Source organism: Pleurodeles waltl, chromosome 5 (assembly GCF_031143425.1).
Source record: "Pleurodeles waltl isolate 20211129_DDA chromosome 5, aPleWal1.hap1.20221129, whole genome shotgun sequence".
NCBI lineage: Eukaryota > Metazoa > Chordata > Amphibia > Caudata > Salamandridae > Pleurodeles > Pleurodeles waltl.
Genome location: NC_090444.1, coordinates 424,286,289 through 424,304,393, shown reverse-complemented (window position 1 = coordinate 424,304,393; position 18,105 = coordinate 424,286,289). Strand labels below are relative to the sequence as shown.

General features: G+C 42.8%; 1 protein-coding gene across 2 annotated transcripts in view; it reads left to right on the top strand.

Annotated features, from left to right (window-relative positions):
- EML6 (EMAP like 6) overlaps window positions 1-18,105 on the top strand; it is an 854,573-nt gene that overhangs the window by 610,393 nt on the left and 226,075 nt on the right. For both annotated transcript variants that reach the window (XM_069234186.1, XM_069234187.1), the window contains exon 20: window positions 1,691-1,818. In XM_069234186.1, the coding sequence (XP_069090287.1) occupies window positions 1,691-1,818 (128 nt within the window). The remainder of the gene's footprint in view (window positions 1-1,690; window positions 1,819-18,105) is intronic.

Here is an 18,105-nt window from a genome sequence, read left to right as displayed (position 1 = left end):
TTGTACATGTGGCCCTTACAGGCTTACTGAGTGTCAGGCTGAAGCCAAACAGGAGCATCCAGTTGCCACTGGTCAGCTGGGTAGTTTCAGGAAAAGGCCTCTTGTAGCTTAATGTGTCCCTTTGGAGTCCACTTCTTTGTCCTAGGTACAAGAGAGCGCAGGTCCAGTTCTTTATAGCTCTTCTAAGGTCTCTGACACCAGGTTCAGTCCTATTCTGATCTTCCACAGGCCCAGCAGTGGGTGCCTGGAGGTGTCACATTTTTGCCTGACATGAACAAGTGGGTGGGAATGAATCTTGGACACACTTTAACCATGTGATAAACGTTCCTGGGGCCAACACTACCCAATTTGATAATTTCTAGGGTGACAAAAGTCTCCAGCCAACCTAAATGTGCATTCTGGGGGCTCAGTGGATGGTATTGTGGAATTTTTAGTGTCCTCCCACATCTAACACTAAAATGCAGTTTGGGGCAGCTGCTGTACCCATACTAAGCCCAGAGAAGGAAGTCTGATAAAAAAAACACTGTTTTCCAGCAACCAGACATTGAGTACACAAGAACTGTTGTAGCATCCTGTTTACCTGCCTTTCAAATGCACACCCAGTTTAAAATGTAAACACCAGCAGACCTGTCAGGAAAAGATTTGACATTCTAGCAGGATTTGACATTGTGATTCTGGTTTGCCTGGCTGTAGGTGGGTTGGGCTGGGGGGCAAAGGATTGGCCCTGCCCTAATGTCAGCTAACATTTACCTGTGACAGTGGAGTCCTTTTTGAAGTTAATGCAGTTCTTGGGCCCGACCCCACTGAGCATTCTACCAAGGGACAACAACACTTCTTTGAATGTAATAATTTAACCCAGTGTTTTCCTATGGATCAGATGTCCTTGCCACAGTTTTTACAGCTTTCAGGCTTTTTCACTTTAAGGCCATGTTTAAAATAAGATCCGTACATGTCCTACTTTTAAATGCCATGCCCCTAGCTCTTGACCAATAAGACCTTAATAGGGGATACTTATAAGTATTTAAAAGTAAGGTTTTGACCTGTCAAAAGGGATATTCTGACAGGTTGAATTTGGAGTTTAATCTGTAACAGCCAGGCTACAGTGGTAAGTCTGAAGCCATGTTTGTACTGCCTTTGTAGTAGATGGCATAGTTGCAGGTCACTGGTGCCATTGAACTTTTATGCCATGGTTCAGCGTGTTCCAAATACTAGGGATTCATAGGTCAGTTAAATATATTAATCAGGAGTATGTCAATTCAACCAGGTTTAAAGGAGAAGCACAGGCACTTTACCACTGGTTAGCAGCGTTAAAGTGTACTAAGTTCTAAAGCCAGCAAAAATATGGGTGCAGCAAAAGGCGAGCAATACGGGGTGACATACAGAAAAGGCGGATTTCCTCAATACAAGTAGCATAACAACGAATCGTTTTTTGGCTTATAGTATTTGGCTTTTTTAGAAAATGTTTAAAAACACTCAAATCATCTGTATAATTTGAATCTTTGATGGTTAAAAAAAAAAGGATCAATACTTTTCCTGGGTCATTTATTACAATATTACTGCAATAAACACAGTAGCACTACTGCTATGATGAGATAAAACAATTAAAATACATAAGATTTATAAAAGTATCACTTGAAAAGAAACGCGTGCTGTTGTTTCACATAGAATTCAGCTTAAATTTATTTTTCAGGTTTACTGTTGGAAGACAATCCGTCAATACGTGCAATTAATTTGGGGCACGGTCACATATTAGTTGGAACAAAGAATGGAGAAATACTGGAAATTGATAAAAGTGGTCCCATGGCTCTTCTCGTTCAGGTACTTGTATGAATTTTTTATGAAAATTTCAAGTTTTTTTATGGTTTCTTTAATGGGAATCATTAGGAGTGCCCTTTTAATCCAGATCATGCCATTAACACAGCAGTTACAAGCAGTTACTGTTTTGATCGGGACTACATGTAATATTGGAACACCGCTCTAGCTCAGCTTTCCAGCCACACACTATGACTGCCTTAAGCAATCAGAATGTCCAGGTGAAAGAAAATACACGTAGAAATGGAGGAAAATAGAAATGGAGGAAAACCTATGGGTATTGGCACAGAAACACCAATTTCTATGTTATTCGTCATTAACTTATAGCTGAGAGTAACTTCACCCTCGTAAAATTACCAATGCCTATGTTATCAGTTGTTCCGGGGAAAGGGTTGAATTCCAGGGTTTAAATTGTTCTACTCATAATGGGTCCCTTAGCCGTATCTTTTGTAGTACTCCTAAATAATTAAGTGAGCAGATTTTTGAGTGAAATGTTTTTCATGAATTGCATCCGTCATCCTTTTTCCTTCTCTGTACCTTTGTCTGCACACACGTTTACTTATGTTTAAATCCTTAAAGGTAGTTGCAATAGATTTATTGAATCAGGTAACTTTATTATACCACATGTACTGTGCTCTTTATATATGCTTTGCTTTACGTTGGATGTCGTGACCCCCAACAATTACAGTCAGCAGAGTCCATGAAGTAAGAACATCAGTGGTTGACATGGCCCACGGAGTGAAAATTGTACAAAATGTCCTATTGCCTTGGGTTCTGCATCTAAGATAGCTACCTAATAAGGCTCCGCAATCATTCAGCACATAACCAAGAAATAGGGATGCCTATGGTGTAAACAAGTGATGTCTTTATCATTCATTTGTAAACATCAGGAATACCAGTGATTCATAGATGTTAGCTGTAAAAGTCGAGTGCGCCTAACAATGAAAGATGGAGAAAGAAAACTGGACATTTTTACCAAAAAAACACAACTGTATTGTTAAAACTGGCATCCATGGTGTTGTTACCCCTAACTTTTTTTTCCCTGTGACCTCCTGTTTTTCTGACTGATTTTTGCTGGCTTTCAGGATTTTGTGCACTTTACCATTGCTGACCAGTGCTAAAGTGCTTGTGCTCTGTATCTAAACCCAGTAACATTAGCTTATCCACAATTGGCATGTTTGATTTATTTGTGAGTCCCTAGTAAAGTCCACTATGTCTGTCCCGGGCCTGTAAATCAAGTACTACTAGTACCAGTGCCACCCACTACAGTAGACTTCAAACATGCCTCAGGCCTGCCACTGCAGACCTTGTGGGTGCAGTTTTAAACTGCCATTTCAACCTGTCCAGTCACAGGCCCAAATCTTCCTTTTAACTACATGTAAGTCACCTTTAAGGTAGGCCCAACTTAGCTATAAGGGTAGGGCGCAGTCTATTTAAAAAGTTGGACATGTACATTTTTGTTTAACATATCTAGGTAGTGAAAAACCCCTTAAATTCGTTTTCTACTATTGCAAGGCCTATATCCCCCATAGCTTAACATTGGGATTACCTTACAACATCCTTTAAGTGTAATATTCTATTGAGAAGAGAGAGAATGTGGAGTTTGGTGTCTCTGGACTCACAATTTGAAATCACAGCTTATGGTGAAGTCTGAAAATGCCACTTTTAGAAAGTTGGCACTTTCTTACCTTAACCATTCTGTGCCTCTGCCTGTCTCTGAATACACATCTGGGGTAGAGGACAGCTGGACTTTGTGCATCCCTCTAGACAGTCACACACAAAGGGAGCTTGGGTGTGGCATTTGCATCCTGATGGCCCATCACCTGGCTGGGGAGGGAAGGGAAGGGACCTTGTGATCTTTAAAGGCCGCTTTTGAAGTCTTCCCCCACTTCAAAGACACATTTTGTATAAGTACGGGACCCCAGACCCCACCAACTCAGTTCACTTTTGGGACCTGAGCAAACTATTCCAAACTATTCCAAGAAGAGGAGCTGTGCTTCTGGGAAGGATTACCAGGTTTCTAACTACTCTGTTGTATTGGCCTACTGCCTTCTGATTACTGTGCTGCTGAGAGGGACTGCCACTTACAATTTCTCTGCTGTGTGGACCTGCTGCCTGTTGCAGCGAGAAGGAATAATCCTGCTCTACAACCTCAAAGGACATCTCAAGTAACTACAAGGACTTGTTGGCTTCAGGGGCGGCTCGTCCACTAGGGCGGAGGAGTGTTGCCCCCCCCCACCAGCAGCTGCAAAACCTTTACCAGAAAACAATTATAAACTGAGTTTATTATCGTTTTCTGGTAAAGGAGCGGGCCACGGGGATGATGAGCAGTGAGGGGGAGTGCACAACACTCCCCATCAGAGTACATGTGTGTTTGGCCGGCCCTTTACGGCCGGCCAAACACACATGCGCAGTAGGCTCTCTCCAGCCCATCAACACAGTTGCCGGGCGGGATAGAGCATGCACAGGCTCATAGTCTGCCTGGGAGCGCCCTGGCTGGGTGCTCTCAGCCAATCCTAATGCTTCTCTGAGCAGCGTCAGGGAGCCTGTGCCTGATTGCTACTTGAGGAGGCCACAACTATTCACTGTCATGCAGAGGACACCCACTTGTACCTGAATGCAACATCTTCAAGCTGACGTTATTTCAAACCAACATTTGGACATGGGGTGCCTCATTTGTGTTCAATTTAACTAGTCAAAAACAAAAATAGGCACAACAGCAGTACACCAACTTCACTTTGTGAGGAGAAGCAAACCTGTGATTTTTCCAGCTTACTTCAAATATGTGCTTCAATAAATTACACATTTACACCTGAAAGGAAGCAACCTAGTAGTAGCGAGTTCCCCTAAAGCACCATCAGTTCTCCTTGGATCCATCCTACATGCAGTAGTTGGTCTGGTAAAGGGAGCCAAAGAGAAGTTTCTATAACTGTAATAATGGAGGAATATCTGCTGGCTCCCACTGGCCACAAGAATCCAGTTTTATACTTGAGGCACATACATTGTGCTACCCTCAATCAACCATTCCAATGACATGATAAACTGGCAATTACATTCAGCTCCCATACAGTAAGAGGTAACTAAATTCTTCCGCCTGAAATCTTGAAAGTAAAGAAAACAAAACCACTGCCTTGAGCTTCTATGTGCCAGCTTTCTATTTTAAGCAATTTAGCTCTCTAATGTTCAAGTAAGCATTTAACACCTGGAGTTTAAAGTATTCCTCATTAAGAACTAACAGCTATCATCTAGGCTTCCTTCAGTGGTGGTTCTTCACTCCTCGCATTTGAACATAACACTGTTGTTTTCCAGTCACATTAATGTTTAGCTTTATTGGAGGGTAAAAGATTCACTCCACTGGGGAATAAATGCTTTACCAATTAACTAGTAATCCTAGTTAATTTCTGTACAGCAAAAACAATGTGTATGATATAGTGATAACCATTATGAAGGTGCACCCCCAACAAAATTTACTAATTTTCTTTTTAATACCTAATACAACTTAATATAAACATTGGGCCTCATTACTACAGCCAGTGTCGCGGTGGCGGTCTGACCGCCACATTATGACCTTGGCATTTGCACCATGGTCGGACCGCCAGTTTTCTTCCACAGGAGGGACTGGCGGTGCTGGTAGTCCTAATCTGCCATGGCAGTGCTGGGGATTACAACCCCCCTCTCCGCCAGCCTTTACATGGCGGTAGCACTGCCATGTAAAGTCTGGCGGAGATGGGGTGCAGGGGGCCCCAGGTGGGCCCCTGCACTGCCCATGCACTTGGCATGGGCAGTGCAGGGCCCCCAGGGCCAACCCCGTTGCATAGTTCACTGTCTGCTTTGTAGATAGTGAAGAACGCTATGGGTGCTGGTGCTACGGACTGCAGAATTGCACCGGCTCAGTTATGAGCTGGTGTCAATGTTATAAGCTGTTTCCTGCTGCACCAGCGGGAAACTCCTAATGGGGCCCGCAGGAAGGCAGCTGCACTAGCAGCAACCTGACAACAGGAGATTGGCGGATGGCCTTTTCTGTCTGCCAAACTCAGAATAACCACCATTATATAGAAAAATATCACACCCATATATGCAATAAGAATGTAAATACATTCAAATGTCGACTAGGTATTTCACAAACTGACTCTTCCAACATACAGAACTCTTATAAACAGAAGTTTTAATAAATCCACCGGCCTAATTGAAAATTCTTTTAGTAAATCTTAGATGTAAAATCACACCCATGACCAAAATGACAGATCGAGACAGAGGTTTGATTAAATAATCTTAAAAGTGTCACTGTTCAAATTATTTTATTATCGAGGGGGAAAATATATATAGTCATCTGAAAGAAAACAATGGAATGATGTTTAGTTATATTGTGGTAGCACTTTTAGTGCACGCTTATATTAAACCTCTCTCTGTTTTCTTGACAATACATATTAGGTACTCCAATACCATTGGGTTCCGTTTTAGTTCATAAATTCAATAATAAATCATATTTGAAGGAAATGCTTGGAAGCCGTGATTTGGATCATTTAAAAATGTTCCAGAAGATATTGGAGTTAGCATAATCGCCACACGCGTGCGTAGTCCAGAAGATATTGGAGTTAGCATAATCGGCGTGCGCGCACACACAAACACACACACACACACTCACACTCTCTCTCTCGCTCTGCTCTCTCTCTCTCTCTCTCTCTCTCTCTCTCTCTTCCACTCTCTCGCTCTCCTTATCTCTGTCTCTCTCTCGGTAATGTGAATATATACATTAAAAACAATTACAAGAAGAAAATAATTAATATATTCATATATATCTATATGGTAACAAAAACATTTATTTTGGTAGAGGTTTGCACTTCAACCTGCACCTTCACATGCGGGTTCTGCAAGCTTCAAGATTAGGCATAACAGCGCACATAAAAAAATAAACATTTCACATCAAGTAAACATGCGTTGGGATAGTATGAGAAGGCTCACAAGAAGTGGACTCCTAAAATCACATCATAAAAGGTGCCATCTACAGCACCCTATTAATGAATCATGCCCACCACGTACACAAGCCCAAGGATTCCTGGAACAATGAGGCACTCTACGCCATGAAAACATGGCAGACAGCAATCTCTTTAATGGTTGACTCCAATCTCTGGTTAAGGTGTTATCTATTGCTTATACCTTAGGTCACAGCAATAATCCGGAGTTGATGATGGGTCCCTAGGCTTGAATTATGATTGTCAATGAGGTTAACTAATCTAATTCAAAAAGTTGTTGCTCTCTTTGAATGTGCTCAGGTTATGGTATTTTCATTGGTTGATGGGATCCGAGCCACAGATCAGGTCATTAATATTGGATGGGCATTTTCTAGACTTGAGTAATTGCTCTGTCAGTCCGCCATCTGAGTTTGTAGTTAACATGTTGCCAGTAGTGATTTGGGGATTGCTCAACCCTAGTTGTATCATTAGCTGGTTATAAATCTGGGCATGCCACACCGACCACAGCAAGGATTCATTTCCTTACATAGATGGGGAGGAAGAGTGGTGATGTAGGAAATGCAGCACACTTTTATCCCCTGCCATAAGGGAGGGGGATGTATCAGCTCTTCCCTTGAATCTTGTGATTGATCAACACATGAATACAAATCTTCCCTTGACCACAAGCAGCAGATACCCACTGCAGGGCTCAACATTTATGTTTCACATTTAGAAGGAGCAGCACTCATCCTCTCAAATGCAATACTCCCTGGCAGAAGGAGGGAGAAGCACACAAGGCACATGAGGAGGGTTTTCCTTTCCCCACAGAAGGACTTAATTGGATTGTTTATGCAATTAGTAAAAACAGTACTCTCCTGAGACTTATCTTCTCATATCAGGAGGATGTGTCCCCACCCCCTTATTGTTTATTCATCTTATACATACGTGTGGAGACCTCTAGTACCTTCATCTCCAGGAATCGTGGGGCCACTGCAGGCCGTGTGGTTAGATAGTCAGAGTACATCTTATATATTGCTTTATATATATATATATATATATATATATATATATATATATATACACACATAAATAAGGTATATTACATGTATAGGTGTTTTTATTGCACAAAATGCTGTGGTATGAAAACCCATATTTCAGAGGAAGCTGTGAACAATGGAAAATATTTCACAGTTCCCTGTGAAATGTTGGGTTTATCATCATAATGTCAATCTGCAAACCACTCTGCAGAGCTTCACTATTGCCAGGGTTACTAGGGTTATGTGGTATGGAAAACCACATTATGTGGCAAGGTTAATTCTAATATGTGTCAAAAAAGGCAAATTATGCTTCATATTTTTTGACAGTAATTTGAGCTAAAACCTTTTGAGCACATTTAAATTGTGCAAATTATGTGGCAATTGTGAAAAATCCATCATTCGTGGTAAAAGCTGCTACAATAGAATCACACTGGCCTTTACTGTTGCCTTTTATTAGCAATAGAATAATGAACTGTAAGCAAAACCTAGACAAGAACCACTTGATGGCAATATCAAACCAGGCCTTGTGCCCAAACCGTGCAGGCAGCCAGAACCCACTGAGGTTGGCCCATGGTTGTGCACATTGGGGGTTGACTGTAGAGGTTGGGTTGGCTAGGTCCTTCGTCAATCACACGATTCCTAAACCTTATTGTGGATGGACAAGCCCAATGTGGGGTTCACGTACCCATGCATTTGGCGATCCAGTCACCATGCGATCCCCCTTAAATCTAACTCGAAGTTGCTGTGCCTATGTTTCTGAAGATAAGGCAACCAAAGACATTGAAAGAGATGGAGGAAGAGCCAGGACAGAACAAGACCACAAGTATTTCTCAGAACAGAACATACACTTGCAGGCTCAGGGGAAGCAAAGTGGGGTTGTGCCTCAGAGTAATTATCAAATGGCAGTCAACTGCAAAGACATGCTTGAGGAGCCTGGTTCTTTCATTGACCAATAAAGGACCAGGTGCAGGGAAATTGTGCTCACATTTTAGATTGCCAACCCCCTTGTTTGTTGATTATGGAGGGTCTCATCTTTGATTGGGGTGACCAGTAAAATTTATGGGGGCAGCGTACATCAAAACCTATGCAAGTTGAAGCTGACAAGCATTCGCTTTGGCCACTTTTGTCTCCATTGCCTGCTTGGTACCACGGGCCCGTAAGGGCAGCTTTGTCTACGCCTTCTCAGGTAACTCCACTGTTGCCAGGCTAAACCGGCCGTAATACCTGTGCCTCTGTGATGGACTCCTAGTTTATGGGTCCCAGATGAATGACAAGCACCCAATATGGGATGGATGGAGCCTGAATGGAAACTCAGAGAACGAGTGAGTAGGCACCGTGCCAGATATGCTGTGGTTCCTATGCCAGACGATGCTTACCATTACACTGTTCAGTTATTTGCAGTGGAGTTCTACATGTTGTGTAGAAAGATTTTCCAATTTAATTGTGCCCCATGTACCTGCCTCAAAAGGATGGAAGGCAGAGTTGCTTATTACTTTTCGTTGGTGTGAGTTGGATGTCAGTCAAATGCTGATACTTCTGTGTTTCATCTAGCAACCCCTTGCCTCCTATGTGCAACCTCCGATATCCTGACAACCAACCAACATGTACCTCTGCTGTTGAGAGTCTTATACAAGTTGCGAAAATATTAAAAAGTCAAATGAAAACCGTGATGCAGCGAGTGATAGGTTTGCTTTTTGCTTAATGTTATGAAACCACAAGCACCCTTTGTAAGAGCCAAGTAGGTACTCCATTAATCAAGGTAGTTGGAAATGTACTCATTACTACAGGAAGAATAAAATAGTGTCAGAGTAAGCAGTAAAAAGAAACAGCGTTTAAACATACATGTTTTACTCCAGAAATAACTTATTTCCTATTTAACTATGAAATTATCACTGTGTTAGTGAATTTATTTTGCTTCAATTTATAATAATTTGTTTGTAAAGTTTACATAATTCATAACATCTTTAGTTCATTTCTCCACTGTTTTTCTCTCACCATGCATCCCCTGTTAATATTGCCAAGGGAATCTGCTTAGATGCATGCTTTGCAGTTACTCAGCCCCTCTTGCTGTAATACCTTTTTATTCCTGTATTACTAACAATGAAAACACTGTTTCCAGCTTGTGTTTTTTTAGGTCTTGTCGACTAGACAGCACATGCGCTGTCTGTTGTGAGGCTTATTATTAGCTTACTGTGGGTTTAGAGGCTCCCATTGCTTACTTTTGGTTGGGTTCATTGCCTCTCTCATTTGCTTGCTTCTTATTCATTAGCATGTTTGAGCTTTCCTTCCTCTTTTGGGGTTTGTCCCTCCCTGGAGCATAGCATGGATGTATTACTGTTTCCTTGTACTGCTCACATTTTCAGACACAACTTTTTTTTTCTTTTTGTTTAAGCACTTCATGAGCATGCATATGTTTTCCATCTGTCTCCCTTGTATGCTTTTCTTTTTTTTTTTTTACAGCTCCGCACTGCTCGCTTTCCCCCTTATAATTCTCCCCATCCTTCTCCATGATTCATTTAGCTTTTTGTGCTCACTCTCCCCGAGTTGCTTTTACGCCCATGTACTTCTACCCATCTCAGCTCCATGGTTCTCGCTCTTGCCCATTTGTTTTTCTCCCCCACCGTCCATGCTCCCTGTTCTTCTCCCTGCTGCCCGTTTGCTCCCCTAGTGCCCTCTTTGTCCCTTCCCCTCACGGACACCCTTAATTTTGCTTCTGGCCCCATGTTGCTTCACCTCCACTTGTACCCTTTGATGCTTCTGCCACCCTGCCCACGTTGCCACTTGTTTTACCCCATAGTTCTTCCACAGGCCCTGGTCCCCACCACCTGTGCTGCTTCTCCCCGCCTCTTGTCTCAAAAAATGATGTACACTTTTTTTTCTTTTTATTTGCTGATTCGAGATGAATCGTCAAATAAAAAGGAAAAAACGGTCATTTTGCAGGTGTGCTCATGTGTGATGCACGCACCTACAGAATGAAACAGTAGGCTATTTTTCCTTTTTTAACAATACTGCACAGCTTCGGGAGAGCTGTGAAGCATGGCTGGAAAGTTATTGCAAATCCAGTAGGTCCCAAATACGAGACCTATTGGGTTTGCAAATGCTTGCCTGTCATTCTTTGGGGAATAAACGGAGGTAACCGAAATGTGGAGATGGGCCCTAGGTGCTTTAAATAGAAGAGAACATTGATGTAAGCGACACACTGTTTTGAATACTAGACCACCCATTTCGTCACAGAATCTTCATTTTTAGCCAATAGCTTTCTGCCATGAAAAATAGCCAATCCGTTAATCTAGAAAGCTGAAAATGTTCTCCTTTGCCTGAAAAAATCATGATGTCTTCAGGAAAAAAAGTCCTGAGACAACACGTCAGTGGGGTGTTTTCTTGATGTTTAAGTGCATATGATGTCACTTCCTCTGATTTTGTGAAAGAGGTCAACGATGCCTGAAGTGGTCACTTATGCTACCCTGGGTGTTTGCTGAATTAGTGTCTCTGTGGGCTGCTTTGTGGATGCGACACTGCTTCACAAAGGCTGCCAGAGCTGACACTGTGTACGTCATTGGAGAGTACTTTTAAGGCATGGGCAAAGAGGGCTTAGCAGTCTGCTTGGATAGTTCTATTGGTGGATCTCAATTCCTACCTTTGTTATCTAATGCGCTTCAAAGCTGAGCTCCTAGTAATGGCAAGGGGACTCAACTCAATAAGATGGTTTGACTCTCTCTACTATCGCACAAGATTTGACCAATAAAACTGAATTACTATCGCTGTTGCATGTATTATTGTTAATGGCCTTGTGAATAATGTACATAACACAGTGGGTCGTAGAACCAATGTATTGTTTTCCTGGGAGTCAGTAGGATTACTTAAAAGGAGCCTGTTTATCTTCTGCTTCGATAAGTCTGGCTATATTCTACGTTTCATCTAGCGTATTGTTACATGGACATCATTTTAAAATATTCCAACTGATCTTTTTAAGACCTATTTTCTTAGATTCCAGGTAAAATAGAACCTGTGGTTTTCACTTTTTTGCTGGTTAAGAAGTCCTCACTTAAAACCTGCTTTTTCTGTCCTTTTATTATTGTATGGTGGTTAAGATATAGTAAGTGGTTAGTTGTAAGTGGTCAGTTCACTAAGAATCTGCTTTTCATGTGGAACATACACCATGAATAATGTACACTTGCACACCTGCCTAGTGCACAATTATCACTGTTCATGTAAAATGTAGTTGTGACTGATGTTAAGTAAATTTGTCGTAATGTTTATTTGCATGTATGCAGTATTTATATAGAATGCTAGACCTGCTTCCATACTAATAATTGTGAGTATTGCATGTAGATTGCTAAAAAATGACTTTTTACTCTAGTATGTTTCTGGAAAACCTAAAACAAATATAAATATATATATATATATATATATATATATATATATATATATATATATATATATATATATATATATATATATAAAACATGTTTAAGAAAAGTCCCAACTTACACACCTATATTCTATTTTATGGTTTATAGAAAATATCTTGGGGCCCTTTTTTCAAGCAAAAATGTGGAGCTATGTATGTAAAGCGAGGCTCGGTAGCACCACTGGTGAAAGTCTATAATGCAAACATTAAACTATGAATGGTTTATGTCCATCAAATATGGTTCCTTGCCTGTGTCAAAATAAATTAAGATTAAGGATCACACAATGCACATTCTTTTTGCATTAAATCAGTCACCCATTAGACGTGATCCCACTTCAATAAAAAAATGACTTGTTCCAACATTATCCCCTTAATATGCTTGCAGTGCGACTTGCAACTGGCGTCCGCTGAGACCTAGCGACCCATACAGGTATGCCACGTACTTAGGGCAGCACTGCTGAGAGGAGCAGAGCTCCCTTAGTCTTCGCCCCTTGAGGACAGACTCCTGGACAAGTATGTGCCCAGGAAAGCCTCATCTCTAACATACAAAATATTGCTCAATAACACCCCTGATACCATGCTGCAACTGAAAGAGCATTGGGTCCAGGACTTGAAGGGCCTAGAGGATAAGGGGTGGACAGAGGCCTTGGCATCCACTAGAGAGGTGGCTGTACGAGTGGGTTTCCGCCTAGTTCAGCTAAAGATCCTTCACCGCTCCTACTATGCTCAGACTAAAATGGTCAGAGTGGGAAGGGCGACAGATAAGTGTTCTCCGCGAGGATCTGGACACATTGGTACATTTTATCATGTTGCTTGGGAATGCCAGTAGTACAGACTTTGGGGCGGCAGTGGTAGCATGTGAACGAGGTGAGCGGGGTTCTGTAAGTGCCTCTGCAAATTGGTGCCTACTGAATATCTGGTGCGAAACAGATCTGAACCGTGGGCAGCATACATGGATAACCGTGGGATTGGCTGTAGGCAAAGAAAATGACAGTGCACATTTGCATTTTGTAGTTTTTTTTTTTTTTTTTTAAATGTCAGTAGAAAATGTATAGAAAAATTTACTTCATCCAAAGCTCCAGCCGTGCAGTGGTTATGCTACTTACTTCCACTCTACAGCAGACACTATTGCGAGCTGGACTTAGAAAGAATTACCTAGCAGCAGTTCGTCTATATACACCCAATACAATACATATCAAGATATAAGGAATGGCTAGATAATTTGAAATTGCGATCAGCTTTCAACAAGGAAAGTTCAGCAAGATTGTTTTAGTAGGGAAAAATCAAAACAGATAATTTATAATTTCAGGCAAAATATGATTGCATGCGTTGGTGTGCTCAGTCAAAACCCACTCAGTTGCCACTTACCCAGGTTTTCTAAACTAAGGGCTTCATTGATTAGAAAGTGGGGGTGTCTCCCCTGAAGTCACACGCGAGTCACATGGTGTGTAATCACAAAATGTTAAGTCATTCAAATAAAATTAAAATGTCCAGATTTATAAAGACCCTATTTATATCGCCTGTGTGATTCAGTGGCTACATCTGGTTCCACTATGGCAAAACATGCACCAAACGTGCGTAAAAAGGCATGAACATCAGACAAACATACATACGTGTAAGATTCGAAATGGAGTGACCCTGCTTGGGGAAGCAACCACTAAAGACTGACACGAATTGTTGCTGCCATTTGAAGGAAAAACTGAAAACATTGTTGAGCGTGCCCAGCGTATGTAACCAGGCATCACCTCATTGAGCAAGGGTTCTGTTTTTGGGAAGACCAATAAGTTACAGACACATATACATACATACATACATGAAGTGGAGCGACCTGGTCCAGGAAGCAAACAACAATGGCTGACACGACTTAAAAGCTTGGGGGAGGAGCAGTGCTTAATTTGTGAATATAAACGTGCCGATGCCCAAAGCCCTCCTCTTAAACATGCGGCTGCTCCATTTAAATGTTCGAGCACGGAATACTGAGGCAGCGTAATCCTGAAATCATCTCGGGCTTCTTCAATTCATTTAAAGCCACTCCCTGCCCCTTCATCTCACCCTGGCAGATTTCTGCTTTGTATCTTTGTGACGCTTTTTCGTTTTTCTCTTCCTCCGTCTTTCCCATATGTGTCTTTTGCTCGCAGCAAAAGCTTGAGGCAGAAGAATAAGCGCCCGCCCTCAAAAATAAGTGCCGGTGCTCAGCACCGGAAACAATAAGCACAAATTAAGCTCTGGTGAGGAGAGACAGCGGGTATGTACTATACCGGCTTAATGACGGTGCATCCAAACCGGAGATCAGATCACCAATGATCGCGTATTCAAAATACCACATCACACATAATTACTTCCTGAAGAGTTACGCATGTACCACGACAATAGAGAAAATAATCCACGAAATGGGAGCATGTTTTCTCTGTTAAGAGATCATCATACAAGGCAGGCCTATTGGCTTTGTCAATGGGTCACTCGTTACAATTCACACTTCAAAGACATACATTTTTGTGAATATAAATGACTTTATTTTGACATACAGTGCCATGAACGTTTTCAACACATCGCTGACCAAGCGGAAAAATAAGAGAATAAATCATTAAAAACATGCAACAGTACCCAAAGTAAATCAGCTATCTGCAAATAAAATAAATGACTCAGTAAAAGTACCATATAATCTCTTTAGGTCGGACACTGTAATGGTCAGAGGAATTTAGGTGTACAATGCACATACAGCTAAGTAAAATATACAATCTACATTAAAAGAATATACATAACGATCAACTGGGGGATGGAACCAAAACTTCGAAATAATCCTCCTGATGCTCCACATATGCCCTAAGAATTTAACAACAGCACAGTAAAAAAAAAAAAAAAAAGGTCTGGATCCTGATCTTAGTATTTGCAAGGCCAATGCATGATTACCACTTGAAACGTGGGTGCACATAGGCTGGGCAGGCAAAAAATACATGAGCTACAGTTTCTTTCTAGGCTTTGCAACCAGGACAAAGCATAGTAGACAATAACTTGTTTTGCAAACTACAAGTAAATGTATTGAAAGGAAGAGAACTTAGTCTATGCTGAATGTATAGCTTTCTGTCATTCAGAACCAAAATTAGATCTAAATATGGTTCCAGTAAACTGACTGATTTAAAGTCCAGAAACTCTCTTGTAAGTTGACCACCTGGAAAAAGCGGTGGTCTCAATCTGTGCTCCCTATTCCCAGTAACGTAATTTTACAAAACCTTTGGAGGGCAAGGACTCTGCTGCAGTGCAGTCCCAAATCTCTCGTTGCCTAATATCAGACAGTAAACTCTTCACATTGCTTATCCAGGAAATCTTTTTGGACTTTTCCAGAGTGCTAACTTCCATAAGCGCATTTGCGTAAGTGGACAGTTTTGGTGTAGACTTGATTTTCCTCCAAAATAACAAACGGCTTAACTTAGCTTTGTCAGCAATTGTTTTTTTGCACATGTCCAGCTATAGGGACAGGCACACCAACTTCCTCAGAAACGTATGTTCAGATCTAGTCAGGTCATCCGACTTGTCAAACCCCCATAGATCCCACAGCTTTTAAATCATAAACCTGTAAAGCAGCGGCAACTGGTTTGCTTAACCATGAATGGTCTTCCTTCCGAAGCACACCAACTAGTTTCAATGCTGTAAGGGCATCTTAGTCACATTGATATCCAAGACATGCTATCTGCCAACGTTATGCCCAAGTACTCAAAGGTGTCAACCCTCTCAAGATTTGCCTCTCTCAAAGTAGGCCTCCCCTGTAAGATCTATGGGGGTTTATCACCATAAATTTGGTCTGTGTCAATCTCAAGGCATCGCATTACGCAAAATTCCATGAACCCCATGAAGACTACCCTGTTGTTTTCAACACCAGTGAGGTGTCATCTGCGAATAGGAGAGTCACAATTTTATCCTTCCCAAGCAAAGGAGTATCAGCAGGCTGGAAAAAAAGAAACTAGGCAACATTAGTCAAGTAAAGAGAAAAGAGGGTTGGTGCCAACATTCATTGTTACTATGACGTCCCTGTAACCTTTGGCTTTTTCATTGAATTTCTGTGTTTTTTTTAACATATAGTAATTTTCCTTACTTTACGTTTATCCAACCACAGTTGTGGACTGCCGAATACCATGCGCGGCTGGGGTTGGCCGCAGGGCCAGGCCTGCTGCCAGTCCCTGCAGTCAACTCCTATAACCACCCAACCCCCGCGCTGCGCATGGCCTTCGGCTGTGCTCAGCGGGGTTGTCTGCAGGGCCTGCGTCCCTCCCCCCTCACTGACTAAACCCTGCAAAACCCCCCCTACCCACGCCAGTCTCAGCCCCGGGGACCCCATCCCCTAGGGCCTGGCCCAAATAATTAATTTTTGGGGGGGGCGGGGAGGCTGCGCAGCCCCCTTTCCTAGACCGATTTCCTTCCTGGGGACCCCATCCCTCGGGGCCCAGCCTAATTATAAAAAATGTAGGTGGGAAGGGGGCCACAAGCCCCCCTCCCCAGGGCCGATCTTGTCCCTGAGGACTCCATCCCACAGGGCCCGGCCTAAACATTTTTTTTTTTTTAGAGGGGGATCTCGGCCGCAGTGACCCCATACCATGGGACCCTGACTAATTGTTTATTTGTTGTTGTTTTTTTTGGGAGGGGGGCCATGTGGCTCTCTTTACTAGGGCAAGTCTTGGCCCCGGGACCCCATACCCCAGGGCCCAGCCATGTGACCTGGGTTCCCCCTAGGACCCCCAGTCATAATGTTGGGGACCGTGGCAGAAGCCTGAAGGCCCCCCACAGTCCAAGATGGCTCCTTATCTCCTGTGGGAGCCAGCATTGTTGTCACAGAGAGCAGTTTCCTCTGTGTGCCTGCAGGAATCTCCGCAGGCAGGCAGACAGAGGAAACCTCCGCTCCGTTGAAGAGAGAGGTGTTTGACAGCTCTCTCTTCATCAGACTTGAGTGTTTGCTGTGACTTGGTGGCAGCTGTAAAGCTGTAGCCAAGCCAGAGCAAATAGCTGTGTTCCGGGGTTGGGCACCCCGGGACATAGCAGAAAGTCCCTGGGAGGTGGTGGTCCCCGTGGCTGCAGGGGGGCTGCGCCGCCCCCTCACACAATTTGTTAAAAGCCCTGGGAAGGTGGTGGTCCCACGCATATAATTAGATTCAAGCCCCGGGGAGGTGGCGGTACCTGAGGCTGCAGGGGTGGGTGGGACAGTCCCCTGCATTATATTAGGAATGCCCCCGGGACTTAGCCCACCGAGGGGATTCAGAATTATGAAACACTGGAGCCAGTGCTTTGTGTTCTGCAGTCAATCACTGCAGAATTCTTTTTTTTTTAAAGCTAAGGGGTCAGGGTTTTCATACCCTGGCCCTTTTTGTTTTTTTAATTCTTTTTGGGACCCGCTTTTTTCTCGGCCACCACTTGATGGATCACCCGAAAGCTTTCCAGACAGCAGCTGAAGTAAGTGCCGTATTTTCTTGGAAAATCTTGCGAGGATTCATCAAATGGTGCTAAAGTTATTAGCAAAACAAAAAAAATGCTCTTTCTATAGAAACTAGTTCCTAACTATAACTCTATAACTACCTAGTGGAGACCGTCACTAGGTAATATATATATATATATATCCCACCCACAGGGCCAATATCTGCATAAAAGGGGAGTAGGCTGAGGCAGTCCCCCTCCCTTAGCCTCCAGATGCCCCAGGGGCCCTATCCCCGAGGGCTGATTTCATTAAAGAGGGTGCAAGCCCCCCTCCCTAAGCCATTATTGGCACCAGGGAGCCCACCCCTCCAGGGGCCAGAAGTCTTCGAAGGGGGGCTGTGCGGCCCTCCCTCCTTTAGCCTTTAAAGGGCCCTGGGGACCCCATCCCCCAGGCTGGCTACTTACATTTTAAGGGGATGTGGGCCACATAGCC